Below are 17,229 nucleotides of genomic sequence, written 5' to 3' on the forward strand. Positions count from 1 at the left end.
CATGAGATTAGATATAAGATTAAAAATATTATATTTAGTCATACTTATTATTTTATTAATTGATTTGATTAATAACTGTGAAGTGAACATGAGAAGGTGAAGGGGATTGGAGGCGATATTTTTATAATCGGAATGATAATGGAACCGGTCTATTTTAAAATAACGGCTCAATTTGTTGTAATGGTTCAAATTGATGGTCGGACCAGAACACGGTTATATCATATAAAATAATACTATAATATAATAAATAATATATTAATAATTTAAAATTATAAATAAAATAAATATATATATATATATTCCAATATTTAAAATATTAAATAAGCTATAACACTACTAAAATAATATATTTAACAAAGTTCAAAATCCAAATAATCATATATTTAATTATAAAGTTAAATATAAAAATTATAAAAAAATTTGAACCAGTCCAATTGATTTTGAAGAGTAAAATGGTTTTTGGACCATGTCCAGACCGGATCCGTAACCGATTTCCGGTCGATTCTAAAAACATTAACAAGAGGAGGTATATAAATTATATAATGACATTTTTTGATATTAGAAACAAGCAATGGAATGATAAAATTATATTTTAATGATAAAAACATTAACAAAAATAATACAAATAAAATATAATATTCTGGATTGATATTCTCTGTTCTTATATATTGTTCTACTAAAATTTATAATAAGTAAACAAGCAATTTTTGTGCAATATTCTAAAAAAGGTATGTGACAAGCTGGTTGTCGTCCACCGCTAGTGCTTATGTGAATATATAATTAATGTATATCATATTCAAATTCAAAATTAATGACATATTCGTCATTTTTCTCCGATACAATATGATTAAAAAATATATCGAATAATAAATTTTTTTAAAAATAAAATTAAAGAAACTAAAAAATTTAAAGCGATCGTCTAGACCGATTTTGAGTCAACTATGCAACTGCTTTTTTAACGATGTTTAGAGACATCGACTTTCTAAAAATTGGATCGGCGAATATTACACAACCCCTAAGCGGTCATAGACGGCATATTTTATAACATTGATTTTGTGTAATATCTGCATGTGTGTGATAATAAGACCCAGTTGCCAAACAAAAAAAAATTATTGTGGTCTGATTGTTGTGAAGTAAAAAAATTCATGTGCGCCATAACTTGAATAATGTAGAGATGTTTGCATGTAGGACTTGTTAAAATTCTGAAAATTGTTATCGAGCATCGATAATAACACCAAAATTATAGTTAAAGCACAATAATTGTACACCATAATCCACATGTGGAATAAGTGAGCAAGTTCATCGGGAAGCTTATGTAGACAATTCACCACTGTCGGAAATGGAGACGTTGCTTTTGGGATCTCCCTGCTGATTTCCTTGTGCTTCGATTTTGTGTACTACATCCATACCAGATAACACTTTCCCAAACACAACATGACGCCCGTCCAACCTGTAAAACGTCGACCAATTGTCAGATACACAAGTTCTAATTAACAGGAACTAAAATTCGTATTGATCCGCAAAATATGGTAATAGAGCATATAGCAAGGTGAGCGTGAATGATCACAAAAATTCTATACAGAGGCAAAAAGGAGTACGAGCAAATGCTGTTTGAACCATAGCCAACATTGTCTTGGTGAAAGTCCGAAACTCCATGCCCGACATATACAGTTTATCATGTTTCAATGGATAGAATCGTAGAAGTCGAGGGTTATGGTTAGCTACCAGCTTGTTTTCACAGTGGTAATAAAGAATTGAGATCCATTGCTATCCGGACCAGCATTTGCCATTGAAAGAAGCCCTGTGGTGAAAAACAAATATATTTGAGCTTTGTGAAAATGTAGTTCACACGGCTGGAAAATGATGCTACTGAAGATGCTTATCATGAAGTAAAATTTGAGGAGCAACTGCTTCACTCACCTGGGCCAGTGTGGCTTAACTTAAAGTTCTCATCAGAAAATCTCTCACCATATATCGATTCTCCACCTCGTCCATCTCCACGTGTGAAGTCACCTCCCTGAATCATAAAGCTTGGTATGATCCTGTGGAACTTGCTCCCTTTATAATGAAGGGGCTTCCCACTTTTTCCAATACCTTTTTCCCCTGCGTCGAAAGAATGTACATTTTAGAACACAGTCTTTAAGTATCCTAACCTCATTTCACTAAACTCAACCTTGAATTCCTCCTGTTAAACAAAACTAATTGTGTCGCCAACCACATATTTAAGACATTTGGACCAAATAATGATGAAAATGGCTAAAGTATAACTGTAAAATAGTTTGAAAAGTTATAATACAATTGGTTCAGTTCAACCTACGCATAGGATATTGCCCCAATTGTATATCTAAAACTCCATATTCGTTGTTACATATGAGGTCCTTGATGTTTTAAGATCCCACGTGTGAGGACCATTAGATGTAACCTCAGGGTATATCCCAAGGCTAGCATCTCATTAACCCGTGCAAACTTAACTCACTCCTTCAAGTATCAACTTTCCCAGCAGTTTTGTGAGACCCAACAATAAAGGACCCCCACATGCAAGCAGAAAACAGGGCACATGAGCCAGATAGCATCGTGTGACGATTGAGAATAGATACCATTGTAATAATCCGTAAATCAACATAGAGTAATCTTTATATTTAAGACGAAACCTACCTCCTTCCATTACAAGTAGAATATAAGCGGTAATTTCAGACCCAAAATATTGACAATATCTGCTTCATTCCAATTGTACCATCGGATCACAATGTAAATGGCCTTCATCGGGATCGAACTGGCTTTTATCTAGTTAGGTCCTATGATTTCAGCTCCAAGGATTTATTCCTTGTCATCCCTTTTTGATATCTTCTAAATTGCCATCTTAATATTTAAGTATCTATACTTGGATCAGTTCAATCAGCATGATCAGCATGTTAAATATCAAATAATATGATTAATCTATGCAATTTCCCTTTAGCATTCTTGCACTCATCTCACGTCTCATGTGTGATTAATGCCCTTTAATTTCAAATTCATGTTAGAGAGTGCCAGCATAACAAACACTAAATAGTCAAGTACGACTTTGACAGTCAAGGGCCCACGAGGTCCAAGATTTTCGAGCAAACACAGAATGCAAAAATATGATAAAGGATTCTACATAATAAATTCTGTTTGAGGCTGCATACTTCAACTGCACAAATCACACAAATACTACGATAGTGATGCTACTATACTAAGTATTTCTCCAGCATGTTATGCAAACATACTTAAAAACTTGTTAAATCTCATGACTAGAAAACTTGTAAGCAGTAAAAGCATTAGGTAGAAAATGTTACTCGGCTACCCGTGCAAAGATCTCTAAAATTTTCTGCACAACCAAAAAAAAGAAGAAGAAAAAAGCATAAATCCAGGTGTTAAACTGACATAATAAATAACAGCAGGCTAAGATTTGATAAGGGGCGGATTGTTGGTCAGATTACCTGCTGTCAATGGCACAGTTTTTCCAAAGAGGCCCATGACAATGCGACCTGAAAATACACAACTTGTGCTAAAAATTTAATTCAAAATAACCTGGGAATTGACCAAAAAGGTGATAAGATGTTAACTTTCTAATTTTCATTTGTTATATGATTGACTAATAGTTTTGCACACAAGTGAGCTCTTAACTTCCTCACAATCACCACCACAATCCTATATAACTCAGGATCCTATCCAAAACTACTGCTAGGGCGTTCAGATCATGCTCTGGCTATCAGAGAGGCAGTGTCGCTGCATGACTTCTACGAATGCCAAAACTGGAAAAGAATAGTTACCATTTGCTGCCTTATGATAATATGGTCAGAATTCACACCATTGTGACTTCCAAAATTGTCGGACAGAGGTCAAGTTTTTGGCAACAAACTATGATTATTGTTCACCAAAGACGAGATAATTGAGCAATGCACATACCTACTTGAGTCTACAAGTATTATCATGTACAATGATTCCTCTTTCAATACATATCAAATCAATTGAAATCTCACCACATCGATGTAGTTCCTAACTCATGATTGTCTTCCCAAGTGCAAGTTTTGACGACTTATCATGGCTACCCCATTAGATAACATATTCACATAATTAATTCACCGTAACACCCTCTAATGGTATATGACATTTCGTATCAGAAAAGGTGGTAGTCGCACCGGCATAGTACTATGCATTTATTAAATTAAAATAAAATAAGAAAGCCAAGAACCGATTAAAAATTCTAAAAAAGATTATAAATAAAAAAATTACGAATATATATACTCATCGTGATAAGTTAAATGCTTGAAGAACTTCATAGAACTGGGCAGCATAAGTATCCAACTCAAATATATAAATCACTCTGTAATTCAAAATATATTCAAGACTGAACATAAATATAATGATGACAAATTACCTATGGGTTTTTCATCAATTTCAATGTCAAAGTAAACTTTACTCGTTACTTCTTCTAAATCATCCAAAGCTTCCGCCTAAATAAATTCAGTGAACAAAAAATGAAAGCAATCCAATAGGAAGACGAAGATTGCCCAAGTTATGAATTCAGAACAATTATTTACAAAATCTAACCTCTGAGTAGCGCTTCCCGTTCTCGATCACTTTCTGATTGGACGAAACCGCTGAATCGCCTAATCGATTCTGATTCCGATAATAGGTCAGTTGAATCAATTTTTTTTTGAAAACGCTTCGAAAATCGTGATCAAAATCAAGATTAAAGGAAGAGTAAAACAATTACCACTACAAAAACTATGGTTCCAAAAAGAGCCAGAATCCACACAAGCACGAACGGGAGAATTTTGGTTCTGGTCGCCATTGAAGCAGTGATGGAGCTCTGTAAACTGGAAGTCTGAAACTGATCTAACCTATTGATTCAATAAATCTGTAACTTAAAATATTTTTAGAAATTATAAAAACAAAATAATTATTTAATTTTTAATGACAAATAAATACTTTGAAATAAAATATTTAAATAAGAATATGATCTTTTTATATTATAAATTATTTACTTGTTAAAATTTTATTTTAATATGATAAATATTATGTATATTTTCTATAATTTTCGATACAACATCTTAAATAAAACAATTCCAGATATCAATTTTGTGATATTTATCTCCGATCCCACTTGATCCAAAAAAATATTTTTTTATTTCAAAATATTTCAAAATATTTTTTTTATTGTATATAGAACTATCAAATCATTTCACAAATATAAATTTATAAAATCGATTTACAATATATTTACAATTTTTCGTTACACGTGTAAATTAATTAATAATATATATATGATGAATTTACAGTTAATTTGGTTATTGATTGATTGGTCAACTATTGTACGACCCATTATTATTAATTTATATTTTAATATTATACATTTTGCTCAACCTAATTTAAATACACATTTTATAAATATCCCCAAAAATCATTTTCGAGTTTTTTTAAATATGTTTGATTTTGAAGGTAGAAGGAATCAAAACGAAATAAAAACAATAAACTTAATTGTAAAGTAATAATCAGTCGATATTACATATAAATAAGTAAGAAATCAAATAGATTTATTCAGTTTTTTTGTCGAACCAAAACTTTATTTGGTATACTTCTATTTCTTATCTTTATATCTTTTTGCCAAAATGTACCTAGCATAATGACGAATTATTTAAATATTTTCTTTTGGGTATAAAATATAGGATATATTTTCCGTTTTACTAAAAAATAACTTGTTATAATAATAATTCAAATATTTTAATCAGTAAATTAGTCAAAGAGTTAAGTTTAAATCACTTTCCCAATAAGAGCAATTATTACGAGAGCGTACGTGGTTTACAACCCATAATAGCTATCATTCGATTTGTTTTATGTAACTATGTTAGTCAGATAAATCACATAAACAACCATTGCTCGACAAGCTCAACCAAAAAAAATATTGGTAAGATAATCGAAAAAATGAAGCTCATTAATTATTATTTTTATTTAGATATTCATATGAACATCTTGTACAAACATATCGACAATAATTAGCTATTGATTTGGGACCCTAAGGTCCCCCATGTTAATACACATATCTCATAGTTTAAACCGAAAACTCAAATCGAACTGAACCGAATTATAAAATAATTTTTTAAAAAAATTTTGGATATGAATGTTGAAAGCGAATTATATGGTTTGATTTCGGGTCATATATGTCATAATCGAACCTAAGAGAAAACAAAATTTTATTTATATTAATAATTTTATTTATATTTTTTAATTATATATTTTATAAAATGATATTAGGTGAATTATGTATCAGCTTTGTTGATTATAGGGACCCCTAAGTTCCACATGTTCTCCAACACTAATTAATGATGTAACGATGCGTGACAACTTGCCTGCTAAGTCGTAAGAATTTTAGTTTTTTTTTTTTTAATCAAATGACTTTGTTTCACTTGCATTTTTTAAATATAGGAGGTCGACTTTCAATTTTAATATCTATAATTTTAATCAGTCTTTTTTTTCCATTTAAAATAAAATAAAATAAAATAAAAAAATCTAGATTAGTTCGTTCAATGTAAATTAAGTTGACTATTCTCACAAATTGATGAAAGATGTGATGGATTTTCGGGTTGTAAAGTTTTAATCTTCAAGTTTGTATGATTTTTTTTTTAAAAATGGTTTAGTATATGTTTAAATTAAAAGTTGAAACTCATGTTCGATATTTTTTTATGTCACGTGTACTTTTATATGTCTATGTGTATATATAAATACAAAAACTAATGTTAAAAGATCTCATGTGTTAATTTTGTGAAACATATCTCTTATCCGACTCAATCAATGAAAAATATTAATTTTTATATTAAATATATTACACTTCAAATATCGACCGAATCGCCCTATATCATGAATATAAATCTGTGAGACTATATCATAGGAAATCTGAACATGTATAAATACTTCTAAAATAGAGTCCTAAAGGATCGAAATCTTACTTGACAGATAAAGTAATTAGTATTAAAAATTGTTTTCGTTCTTGTTATATATTATCCCAATATGTTTTAAATATCTTTTAACATAACAGCAACACAACTAAACCTAATTGAAAAGTATTTAAATGTTATTTATGTTCTTAAAGACATGGGCGGCAAAGTCAGATGTATATGTCAAATTATAGCATTTATAAACGAAACTTTTTTTACCGAACAAACGTGTGACTTGCCGTGAACAGTACGCAACGTTTGAGTTGTTGTAAAGTTTTAAATATTAAAATTACATAATTATCACAAATTATAAGTTTGTTATAATGAAAAATGTTCAATGCTATAATTTTATTATGGTCAAATCCACGTGTTCATTTCTCAAGGATATCAACGAATGTAATTATTGAAAAAAAGACTATAATAAAGAACAATAAATGTTATATTAAGAGAGTGATTGAATGAACATATGACATAGTATATCCTATATGATATAAAATATTGAAGTTATATTTTTATCATTACTATAGTTTTGAATAAAAAAAATAAACAAATAGTATATTATAACTGCTAAGAAATTATTATTATTATTCAAAAATTTTGGTGATCGACAAAATTAAAATAACACTTGACTATTTCAGGAAACAACTGCAAAGTTTTATGTATAACTGGTAACGGTTCAACTGCTTATAGAGTTCAAACCGCCTATCAGCTCAACCGTTTAAAGTAAAAGAAGTTCAATCTTCTCAATCGGCTGTTCGAAGAACCTTATGTCAAAGTCATTAAAGAACCATTTATTGCTGACTTAATGAATGACATTCTCTGACTGGTTCAGACACTCAAATAGGTTTGTACCGTTTCAAATCAACCATGTTATGCACAAGTCTCAAGATTGATCTTCATTTAAGTCACTATCATAGAAGATAAAAATTACTTATGTCATATAAGTTCTGATGGTAAAAACAGTTGTTATAAATGGACACCCAACAATAACTCTTCAAGGAACAAGATTCAAAGCTGTGCTAGCAAAAAGAACATTATATGTCTTGGTGAATAACATTTAATGAAGTTGCAACTAATAGTGACACATCATTCCAAGATTACAAGTTAACTTTGCTCATCTTTTTCCGACCGTTGGAATGACAACTTATATAAGTGAAGCTGAAAGTATGAAAGACAGGTGCACAATAACAACGATAGACATAACCATCAAGCTTTCAAAAGCGTGAATTTTCAAGTCTTCATACTTTAAGAAGATCAAAGATCACATATCTTTATCGCTCACTCAACCACGCATTCAACAGAAAGATATCCGATCTCTCAAGGATCATATTTGTGCTACCAAAACAAGATTGCTTATTTGCATCAATAACCTTCTAGTTATATGATTTATAGAAGTGTCTGGTGAACTGATGGTTCTTAATTTTCAGAAGTGTAAAGTGATCACTAACAGTTCCAAAACAGGCAGTGTGATAAGTTCTGATTAGACTGAGCTGTTGCAAAGTGTTTTGTAAAGTCAAAGTTTTTTAGTGGAATCTTTTCTACAGAGGTGAGATGAAGAAGGGATGACATAAGAGTTTTATCTCCGAACATCCATGAAAATTTCGTGTCCTTACTTTTCACAAGCCTTGACACTTCGTACCATATCCTGCTGTTTAGTGTGTTAATCGGTTGAAAATATCATTAGAAATATTGAACCGTCTTCCGCACCTTTTACGCGGTTCATACCTCTAACCATTTGAGAGAAAAACTTTCAACCGCCTAAAAACAATTGAAATATAATTAAAAAAAATATTTTTAAATAGTTTATTCACCCCCCTCTAAACTCTTTCCCGATATCACCAATATCTTGCCCATAAAATTTATTAATTGAAGGTTTAATTGTCTGGTAGTGAGATTCTAGTTATAACCCTATTTAAAGATGTTTAGAAAGTATATATTTAATTTAATCATCGTTGCTTTCCCAGAAATATCCTCCTAATTTGAATGTCCATATAAAAACAATAAGCAATAGTATGGAATGATATTATGGATCTATATTCGTAACTTGTGAGATAGATCAACTCAACACGATCAGAAACTCCGTCTCTATTTTAAATATGAAAAGTAATACTTTTCAATTCAAAGCAACTTATATATATATTTCTTCATAACATAACTAACAAAATAATGATATTTTATGACAAAAAAATACATTTGACATAAAACAAAATACTTTTCACTCAAATCGATACAAATAACATAAACACTTTAGACAAAAAAATGTAAATATTACATAATATTTATTCATAATGTAAATAATAAAAAATGATATTTTTACTACGAAAATAATATTTTTGACCTAAGAATCAAAATTTTCACAAATCAGACGAAGTTTGATCAGATCGGGTCAACCACAATTCATGGCTGGAACGACGCAGGCGAAGCCGGCACAAAAATGAAGGATTGCAATGTTAGGAACTGTAATAATAAATACTACAGGTACGCGTTATGTGTGTGTGTGTCTATATATATATATATATATATATATATATATATATATATATATATATATATATATATATATATATATATATATATATATATATTCCCTAGACGATATATGTCGGTACGTGTCAGATAATTTATGCAAAAAGAGTTAAGACAATTTAAACATTATTTATTATAAGATTTTTTATAGTTAATTAAGACGATTATTTTGATTATGATAATTTTTTATTTTTTAAGATCGTGGTATTATTTTAAGTAATTTTTAACATTTTAGATTAATGGTAATATCATCAATTTGTTACTAGCACGCTAACAGCAAATTAGTTGTTTTACATTCTCTATTTTTTTTATGTCGATGAAATATGTGGTTGCTACTTTTCGATGCACATTGGGTAAATTTTTGGGCTAACATAATAACATGTAAATCATGTTAACCGAGTAAACTGCATTGGATATACAATATTGTTAGACATAATCGTCCGAGAAAATATTAATAGAAAGAATCAAATTGCTCACCGTTAATTAAACGATCATCTACAACTCAAACACCCCTTAGATGTCATGTTCTCTTATTTCATTGTATATATGCACAGTTTGTATCACTATGATGCATCTTTCAGAACATATGCATTTAGACTTCTTGTTTTCTCACCTTATAATATGCAAAATGTGTGTGTATACTTGTTTACTTTGTTATATTATTTTATAGATGATGATAACGGTGATCATAATAAGAAAAAATATAGTTAATTATGTTCAGATTTTTATCCTAACTCATTAATATTGAATTATTGATCCATACAACAACATTGTTTTGTTTTAATCTTATTTTGCCATAATGCTTATCACACGACACTAGACATTTTAATAGTGTCCAATGTTGCATGTAATATCGAGTGTTACATCAACAATATCTGATATACCATATAGAAACGGAACTAGACATATTTTTTAGGGTGATTTTTTTCAAAATAATTAACCATTATAAAATTTAAAAATATAGATATAATGTTTTTACGTTTACTTACAAAATAATAGTAATAATATGGGTTAACTATGCATGAATGAGAATACTATTGAGATGTGTGATCCTTTGAGAAATTCTCGTGAGTCAAACTATTAAAGTTGTGCAGCTTAATCTGGTTGACTAAGTAGGACCATAAAAGAGTGACATCATATTTTAGCGAGTAATACTGTATTTTCTCGAGACATGGCCAACAATAAAAAATGGTAATACTGATATCTAAGATAAATGAGATAGTTCCAGCAGATAGACATGTACCTCCTCGAACTCATGAGCTTAACATCCTGACATATTATCACCCCACGAATATAAAGAAACAAATTTGCGCCTTGACAAACATCTATAACTTTTGGCATAATGGTAAACACTTGATTCTAACAATTGGTATCAGAGCATGATCATGTGTTTAAGTCTCCCAAGAAGTATATTTCTATACTTCTTGGGGGGAATATTATGTTGGGTCAAACGTGTATGAGTGAGAACATTATTGATATGAATAACCTCATGAAAAATTCTAATGCGTCAAGCTGCTGACGTAACGTCACTTGATGGTTGACTAGGTGAATAGTAATAGAGTGAAGTGAAATCTTAACAAGTAACTATATTGTTGGCTAACAACTATTTGATTTAGTGGGAAGCGCATGACCTAACAAATAATTATTATATATTTGAAAATTGAGTGCTTAAAAAATTTTAAATTAAAAAAAATGATGTTTTTTTTTAAAAAAAACATTATGACTTGTTTCATAAGGAATTACATAATAACAACTGGAAAATTTAGAATAAAAAAATTGCAATATTTAAATTCATGACGAATTCCAAAAACAAAAATCTTCAAAATATTATTTCATTAAATAAGAATCAATTTTATGTCGCTTATAATCATGCATCATGGGTTGTTATATAATGGCAAGCTTTATTATATTTGCTCCATAAAAAACTACAATTTAAGTTTTATTTTTTAATGTAAAGTTTAATTCAAATTCAATAATTTAAATATGAAATTAGTATTTGAGTTTACTCGATTTGCCTAGTCTATAAATAGGATGCTTAATTGGTCTTTATTAGTAATTAGAGAACATAATAGATACTTGCCGTCAAGTTGCCAACCTACATAATCATAATAATTATATATTTATTATAATATTTTAATTATATATAACTAATTTAATTTGAATGAAGTTAGAAAATTAAGAAGATTGAAGGTAGAAGAAATTAAAAAGGATATTTATGGAATTTTTAAAAAAAGCTACACAAACATACCACAAAGGGGTTTAATGTTAAGTAATAAGTTACTATAGATTAATAGTGTAGATATATAGAATAATAATTATTCATTTATATTTATACTAAAAAATCCTACAAAATATTAATTGTCATCTAAAACAATTATTCTACCGTGTCTCATTCTAAAACCAAATTTATAAAGAGTTGGTCACATGTGAAGACACTGTCTCACGAATCCTAATCTGTGAGACGGATCAATCCTACTCATATTCACAATAAAAAGTAATACTCTTAACATAAAAAAAATACTTTTTCATGAATGATCCAAATAAAATATCCGTCTCACAAATACGACCCGTGAGACCGTCTCACACAAGTTTTTGCCATTTATAAAATATTAAAATAATTTTTCTAAATTGTCATTGATAACTTGATTTACAAATACAATTAATGAGACTATTGTTGTTAAGACTTTTGTAAAAAAAATAGGTTTGAATAAAATAAGATGCTTCTTACATTAAATAAATAAATATAAATTTACTAACATATATTTATCAAATTTAAATATATTAAACAAAAATATATAAAAATGATATATTTTTTTATAGAGTTTATAACTTCTTAATTTTTTTAATCTAAATTTAATATAAAAATTTTATAATTAAAATTACAAACCTAAGACTATTTCCCAAATGATAAATCAGAAGTCATTGGGATTCTCCATAGGCCATAGCTCCTTACAAACTAAGCTTCTCTTTTTTCCCCCGTGTTCAATACAATTTCCAAATGTCATTTCGAGATTTGATGTAATGGAGAGCTACGATTCTTACAAAATGTTCCGATTTTTCCGGCGGAAGTTCAAGATCAGCGATCCAGGGCCGCCGCCGGATGTGAGGGAGGCGTTCCGACAGTATGCGGAGGGGGGCGACCACATGTCTGCCGATCAGTTACTTAATTTCTTGGTTGGCCACCAGGAGGAATGGTGCTCAGCCGCTGATGCGGAGGCGATCCTGCAAAAAGTCCTCCACGGCCGCGACTGCCGCCGGGAGGCGAAGATCACTCTGGAAGACTTTTTTTATTTTCTGTTCCAAGACGATCTCAATGGCCCCATTAATGTTCAGGTCTCTTTCCTTGAACTTTCTGTCATCTTATGCTTGGTTGACCTTTTGTTTTCTTAGACAACGTGTGTTATATATTTATAGTAGGCCTCATGTGACACGAGTCAATCTTATCCATATTCAGAATAAAAAGTAGTACTCTTAACATAAAAAGTATTAAAAAGTAATACTTTTTATGAATTACCCAAATAAAGATCCGTCTCACAAAATACGACCCGGGAGACCGTCTAATACAAGTTTTTATCATATATTTAATATCGAATCGACTCGACTCATGAATAACTCGGGAATGATTTCGTATACAAGACAGATTTGATCGAAATCAACTCAAATTCGAATAACTTAGAGTACCATTTCGAGCTAGATGATCAAGCTAAGATATTGGTGTACAAAGTTCGAATAATCAATATCAGATATTCGAAATTCGATGAATTATTTCCATCATTATCATTATTTTATAGTAACATTTTTGATAACCTAAAATAGTTTTAAAAATATTAAATATATTTTCGTCAAATAGAAAGACAAAACTACAACTGTTTGACGCTCAAAAGATCGAGCTTTTCGAAAAGTTACCGAGCATTGACTACTTAAGATCGAGCTTAGTCATTACAAGGGAATTAAAGATAGGGTTTTTTTTTAGTGATAGTATTTTATGGAAAGAATTCCAATTGATTTTGTGAGTTGAATTAATTTGTATTTTGATTCTGTAAATCATCGAAATTTAATCTTTCGCCTAGTTTGACAAAGTTCTAAATTTTTCTGACATGACAACTGATGATTGCTGGCATGTCGCTGAATATTAATAAAGCAAAAACTTGCGTGAGACGGTCTCACATGTCGTATTTTGTGAGACAGATCTCTTATTTGGGTCATTCATGAAAAAATATTACTTTTTATGCTAAGAATATTACTTTTTATTGTGAATATCGGTAGGGTTGACCACTCTGTTAATAATTAACATATTGTTCTGCTCTATGTTAGCATTTCAGAGGGAAAAAAAGAAATTCAATTTGTATAATTAATACATTTATTGACCAAGAGCCAAAATAGATGAAATTACAAGACTAAATTTACAATCTTCTCTGTATTTTAAATCGAAAGATCAGCAATTCTTGAATTAGCTCGACAATGTGTGTATAATATAAATTACATGCAGGTACACCATGATATGACAGCTCCATTGCAACATTATTTCATATACACAGGTCACAATTCATATTTAACTGGGAATCAACTCAGCAGTGACTCTAGTGAAATCCCTATTATAAGATCTCTGGAAAATGGTGTGAGGGGAATCGAGCTCGATTTATGGCCAAATTCTGGGAAAGATGATGTACATGTTCTTCATGGAAGGTACTCATAAGTAGCTCATTAGCCACTCGCTCAAAGTTCGAATTGAGTTTGATATTATCGAGCTCAAACATCTCAAGAGAATAGTGTTAATCGTGCTCAAGCCCTCATGATTCAATCTCAAGTCCTCACTTGTGATTTGCCAGTAATTTGCATCTGTTTAGAAAAATAAAATCTTGAATTGCCAGTAATTTGCATCTGTTTAGAAAAATAAAATCTTGAATACTTTCAGGACTCTAACGACTCCGTTACCACTCATCAAATGCTTGAATTGCATTAAAGTTCATGCTTTTGTTGCTTCTCCTTACCCTGTCATAATTACCTTAGAGGATCATCTGACACCCGAACTTCAAGCTAAAGTGGCTAAGGTAAGAATCACGATAGTTTTTGGAAATTCTAAGTTGCATAAATGTTCTTGCTTTATTTGTTCGTTTTCAAATTGGGGTTCAAGCTAAATTTGTTTGCAGATGGTTACACAAGTTTTTGGAGATATGCTATACTACCCGGAATCAGGATGCTTGGAGGAATTTCCGTCACCTGAAGCCTTGAAGTACAAAATAATACTCTCAACCAAACCACCAAAAGAGTACCTCATATCGAACAATACTAGCATGGATGAAGAAAACTCATTGCCAATGGAATCTGAAGACGAAGTTTTGGTTAGATTCTATCTAATACAGTTTTTTTTTTGAAGGTTTTTAACCGTCAAGGGGATAACATACTTGTCATTTCGAAAACATCAGAGTGATGGTGATCAGGATGAAGATAACAACGATGTTTCTAGACAGAAATCGGGTAATGTAGCAGAACCAGAATACAGACAACTCATCGGCATTCATGCTGGAAAGGCGAAAAAAAGCCTGAGAGAGGCTCTAAGAAGTGGAATTGATAAAGTTAATCGACTTAGTTTGAGCGAGCAAAGACTTGAAAAGGCTGCAGAATCTTATGGAACTGATCTTGTGAGGTACCTGCTTTATCCTATGCTACTCTTGAAACATGATCGATCGATAACAAATAATCGATTTATATCCAATCCTGGCCTCGATTTTCCCTCACCCTTTAATTTATATGTCATATAGGTTCACGCAGAGGAATATTTTGAGGGTGTTTCCTAAGGGAACACGAGTGACATCTTCAAATTTCAGGCCAATTGTTGGATGGAGGCATGGGGCTCAGATGGTTGCCTTTAATATGCAGGTTTGTTGATTGATATCTCACACACACACACACACACTCAAATTTTGGTTTTTGACCATTAACTTTGTTTGTTGTTTTTTTTAAGTTTTAATCGTTTTTCCGACATAGGCACCATGACAGCGTTATGTCGACTCGTTAATAATAATTTTTGCCTAAGATAGGGATATGGTAAATCATTATGGATGATGCATGGAATGTTTCGATCCAACGGAGGGTGTGGATTTGTCAAGAAACCCGATTTGCTTATGAGAAAAGGTCCGAGTAATGAAGTATTTGATCCCAGGCAACCTTTGCCGGTGAAACGAATACTAAGGGTAAGCTGAATGCCAAGCATTTCTGAGTAGTTTTTTATATATATTTATTTAATTGAATGTTACATGTATATATTAAAAATAGGGAAAAAATAAATTTATCACTCAAGTTTGCCAAAATCAGATTTTGGTCCTCTAATTAATAGAAAATAGGTTTTATTGTGAAAACTTTATTTTATAATTTTGATAATTTTTACACCAAAATGCTAACATAATATCGGACATGTCAGTAATGTCCAACATTATATTAGAAATGATCAACACCATATTAGAAATATTTGAGACCATCTCAGGTTTGGGGTGAAAAATGATCAAATGTAAAAGAAGGATGCATTTTAGGGTATCGACCGCATGTTCCATCTTTGCACGCCTCCGTTACCTTTTGGGAGGCCTACGTCCCATAGAAACTGTCTATCGGAGACTGCTCTTTACCCTGTAGGTTCTGACACAATGTTAGAATTCTAGCTCTTCCATAGTGGTATCTCACTAATGGTTCGGACTCCCCCGAATAGAGGCCTTCTTCGCCTTCCACCTAAGCTGCGCAATAAAAAAAAATTGCAAACTTGACTAATCAAATTACCAAAATCCAATTTATATGAGCTAAGAGGATCGATATTGCTACTTTTTTTTTAAATATAATTTGTTTTAACTGTATTTGAAGGTGAATGTGTACATGGGGGAAGGATGGCGTTTGGATTTCAGCCATACACACTTTGATGCATATTCACCTCCCGATTTCTACACAAAGGTTAGTAATCCACACATACATTAAAAAAATTACAGAACCTATTTATTTTTTGAGACAAATTGTTATTCTTTTTGCTGTGAGATTATGTTAAATAAATAAATAATTTAAAACGACAATTAAAATAAAAACTTTTAGGATTGACGACTCATTTTCCAAAAAAATTCGATTTCTTCCCTCTAAACGACCGTTCTTGATCCGTTTTTCCAGGTTCAAATAATCGGCGTCGAAGCGGATTCGGCCAATAGAAGAACGAAGATAATAGAAGATGATTGGGGACCATATTGGGACGAAGAGTTTGCATTCCCGCTAAGGGTTCCAGAGCTCGCGTTGCTAAGAATCGAGGTGCGTGAGCATAATGTGTCGGAAAAAGACGATTTCGGCGGGCAGACATGTTTGCCTGTGTCCGAATTGAAGCCTGGTATAAGGGCAGTCCCATTGTATGACAAAAAGGGTGTTAAGTTTAAATCCGTCAGGCTTCTCATGAGGTTTCTGTTCGAATAAAACGGATAATGAAATGAAATTGATTTTTTTTTTTTATTCTTTGCACGGATATTTTATTTTTGGTTCGATTTAAATGATTTATCTCGTTGCCAGCCTGACGCCTGTTTTTTTTTTAAATATCTGCATAAGCAAGATGGAAATATATACCATAACTCGAGATTTATCGATTTGATGTTATGAATGATTTAGAAAAAAAAATTCAGGTTTGCTCCCTCCGGTCTGGATAGTGGAAACAGACTACCTTTCTGTGGCACAAGAAAATTTCCAGTCACAGCCCAACATGACCAAGCTTCATTATTTTGTCCGT

General features: G+C 31.1%; 2 protein-coding genes across 2 annotated transcripts; one reads left to right on the forward strand and one right to left on the reverse strand.

The window, feature by feature from the left end:
* Nucleotides 1-1,155: 1,155 nt before the first annotated feature.
* Nucleotides 1,156-4,869, reverse strand: LOC140807217 (peptidyl-prolyl cis-trans isomerase CYP19-4-like). Its single transcript, XM_073163969.1, has 8 exons — nt 4,739-4,869; nt 4,573-4,641; nt 4,400-4,475; nt 3,459-3,506; nt 3,323-3,346; nt 1,921-2,103; nt 1,726-1,801; nt 1,156-1,450 (listed from the first exon to the last, which is right to left on the reverse strand). The coding sequence occupies exons 1-8, from the start codon at nt 4,814-4,816 to the stop codon at nt 1,312-1,314; spliced, it is 693 nt and encodes a 230-aa protein (XP_073020070.1). The 5' UTR covers nt 4,817-4,869; the 3' UTR covers nt 1,156-1,311.
* Nucleotides 4,870-12,401: 7,532 nt separating this feature from the next.
* LOC140808122 (phosphoinositide phospholipase C 6-like) lies at nt 12,402-16,956 on the forward strand. The gene is made up of 9 exons (XM_073165148.1): nt 12,402-12,815; nt 13,972-14,168; nt 14,398-14,533; nt 14,633-14,824; nt 14,909-15,129; nt 15,245-15,362; nt 15,524-15,676; nt 16,335-16,421; nt 16,629-16,956. Exons 1-9 carry the CDS (start codon nt 12,504-12,506, stop codon nt 16,920-16,922), a joined length of 1,710 nt encoding a protein of 569 aa, XP_073021249.1. The 5' UTR covers nt 12,402-12,503; the 3' UTR covers nt 16,923-16,956.
* Nucleotides 16,957-17,229: the final 273 nt, after the last annotated feature.

Source organism: Primulina eburnea, chromosome 12 (genome assembly GCF_022965805.1).
Source record: "Primulina eburnea isolate SZY01 chromosome 12, ASM2296580v1, whole genome shotgun sequence".
NCBI lineage: Eukaryota > Viridiplantae > Streptophyta > Magnoliopsida > Lamiales > Gesneriaceae > Primulina > Primulina eburnea.

What these genes read in the sequence shown, in the direction of transcription:
- LOC140808122 (XM_073165148.1), top strand. Translation starts at nt 12,504, where the DNA reads ATGGAGAGCTACGATTCTTACAAAATGTTCCGATTTTTCCGGCGGAAG. An exon ending in TTCAAGCTAAAGTGGCTAAG is followed by an intron (nt 14,534 to 14,632) that starts GTAAGAATCACG and finishes ATTTGTTTGCAG; the next exon opens with ATGGTTACACAAGTTTTTGG. An exon ending in AATCTGAAGACGAAGTTTTG is followed by an intron (nt 14,825 to 14,908) that starts GTTAGATTCTAT and finishes CGAAAACATCAG; the next exon opens with AGTGATGGTGATCAGGATGA.
- LOC140807217 (XM_073163969.1), bottom strand. Translation starts at nt 4,816, where the DNA reads ATGGCGACCAGAACCAAAATTCTCCCGTTCGTGCTTGTGTGGATTCTG. An exon ending in ACGGGAAGCGCTACTCAGAG is followed by an intron (nt 4,476 to 4,572) that starts GTTAGATTTTGT and finishes GAATTTATTTAG; the next exon opens with GCGGAAGCTTTGGATGATTT. An exon ending in AATTGATGAAAAACCCATAG is followed by an intron (nt 3,507 to 4,399) that starts GTAATTTGTCAT and finishes GTGTATTTTCAG; the next exon opens with GTCGCATTGTCATGGGCCTC.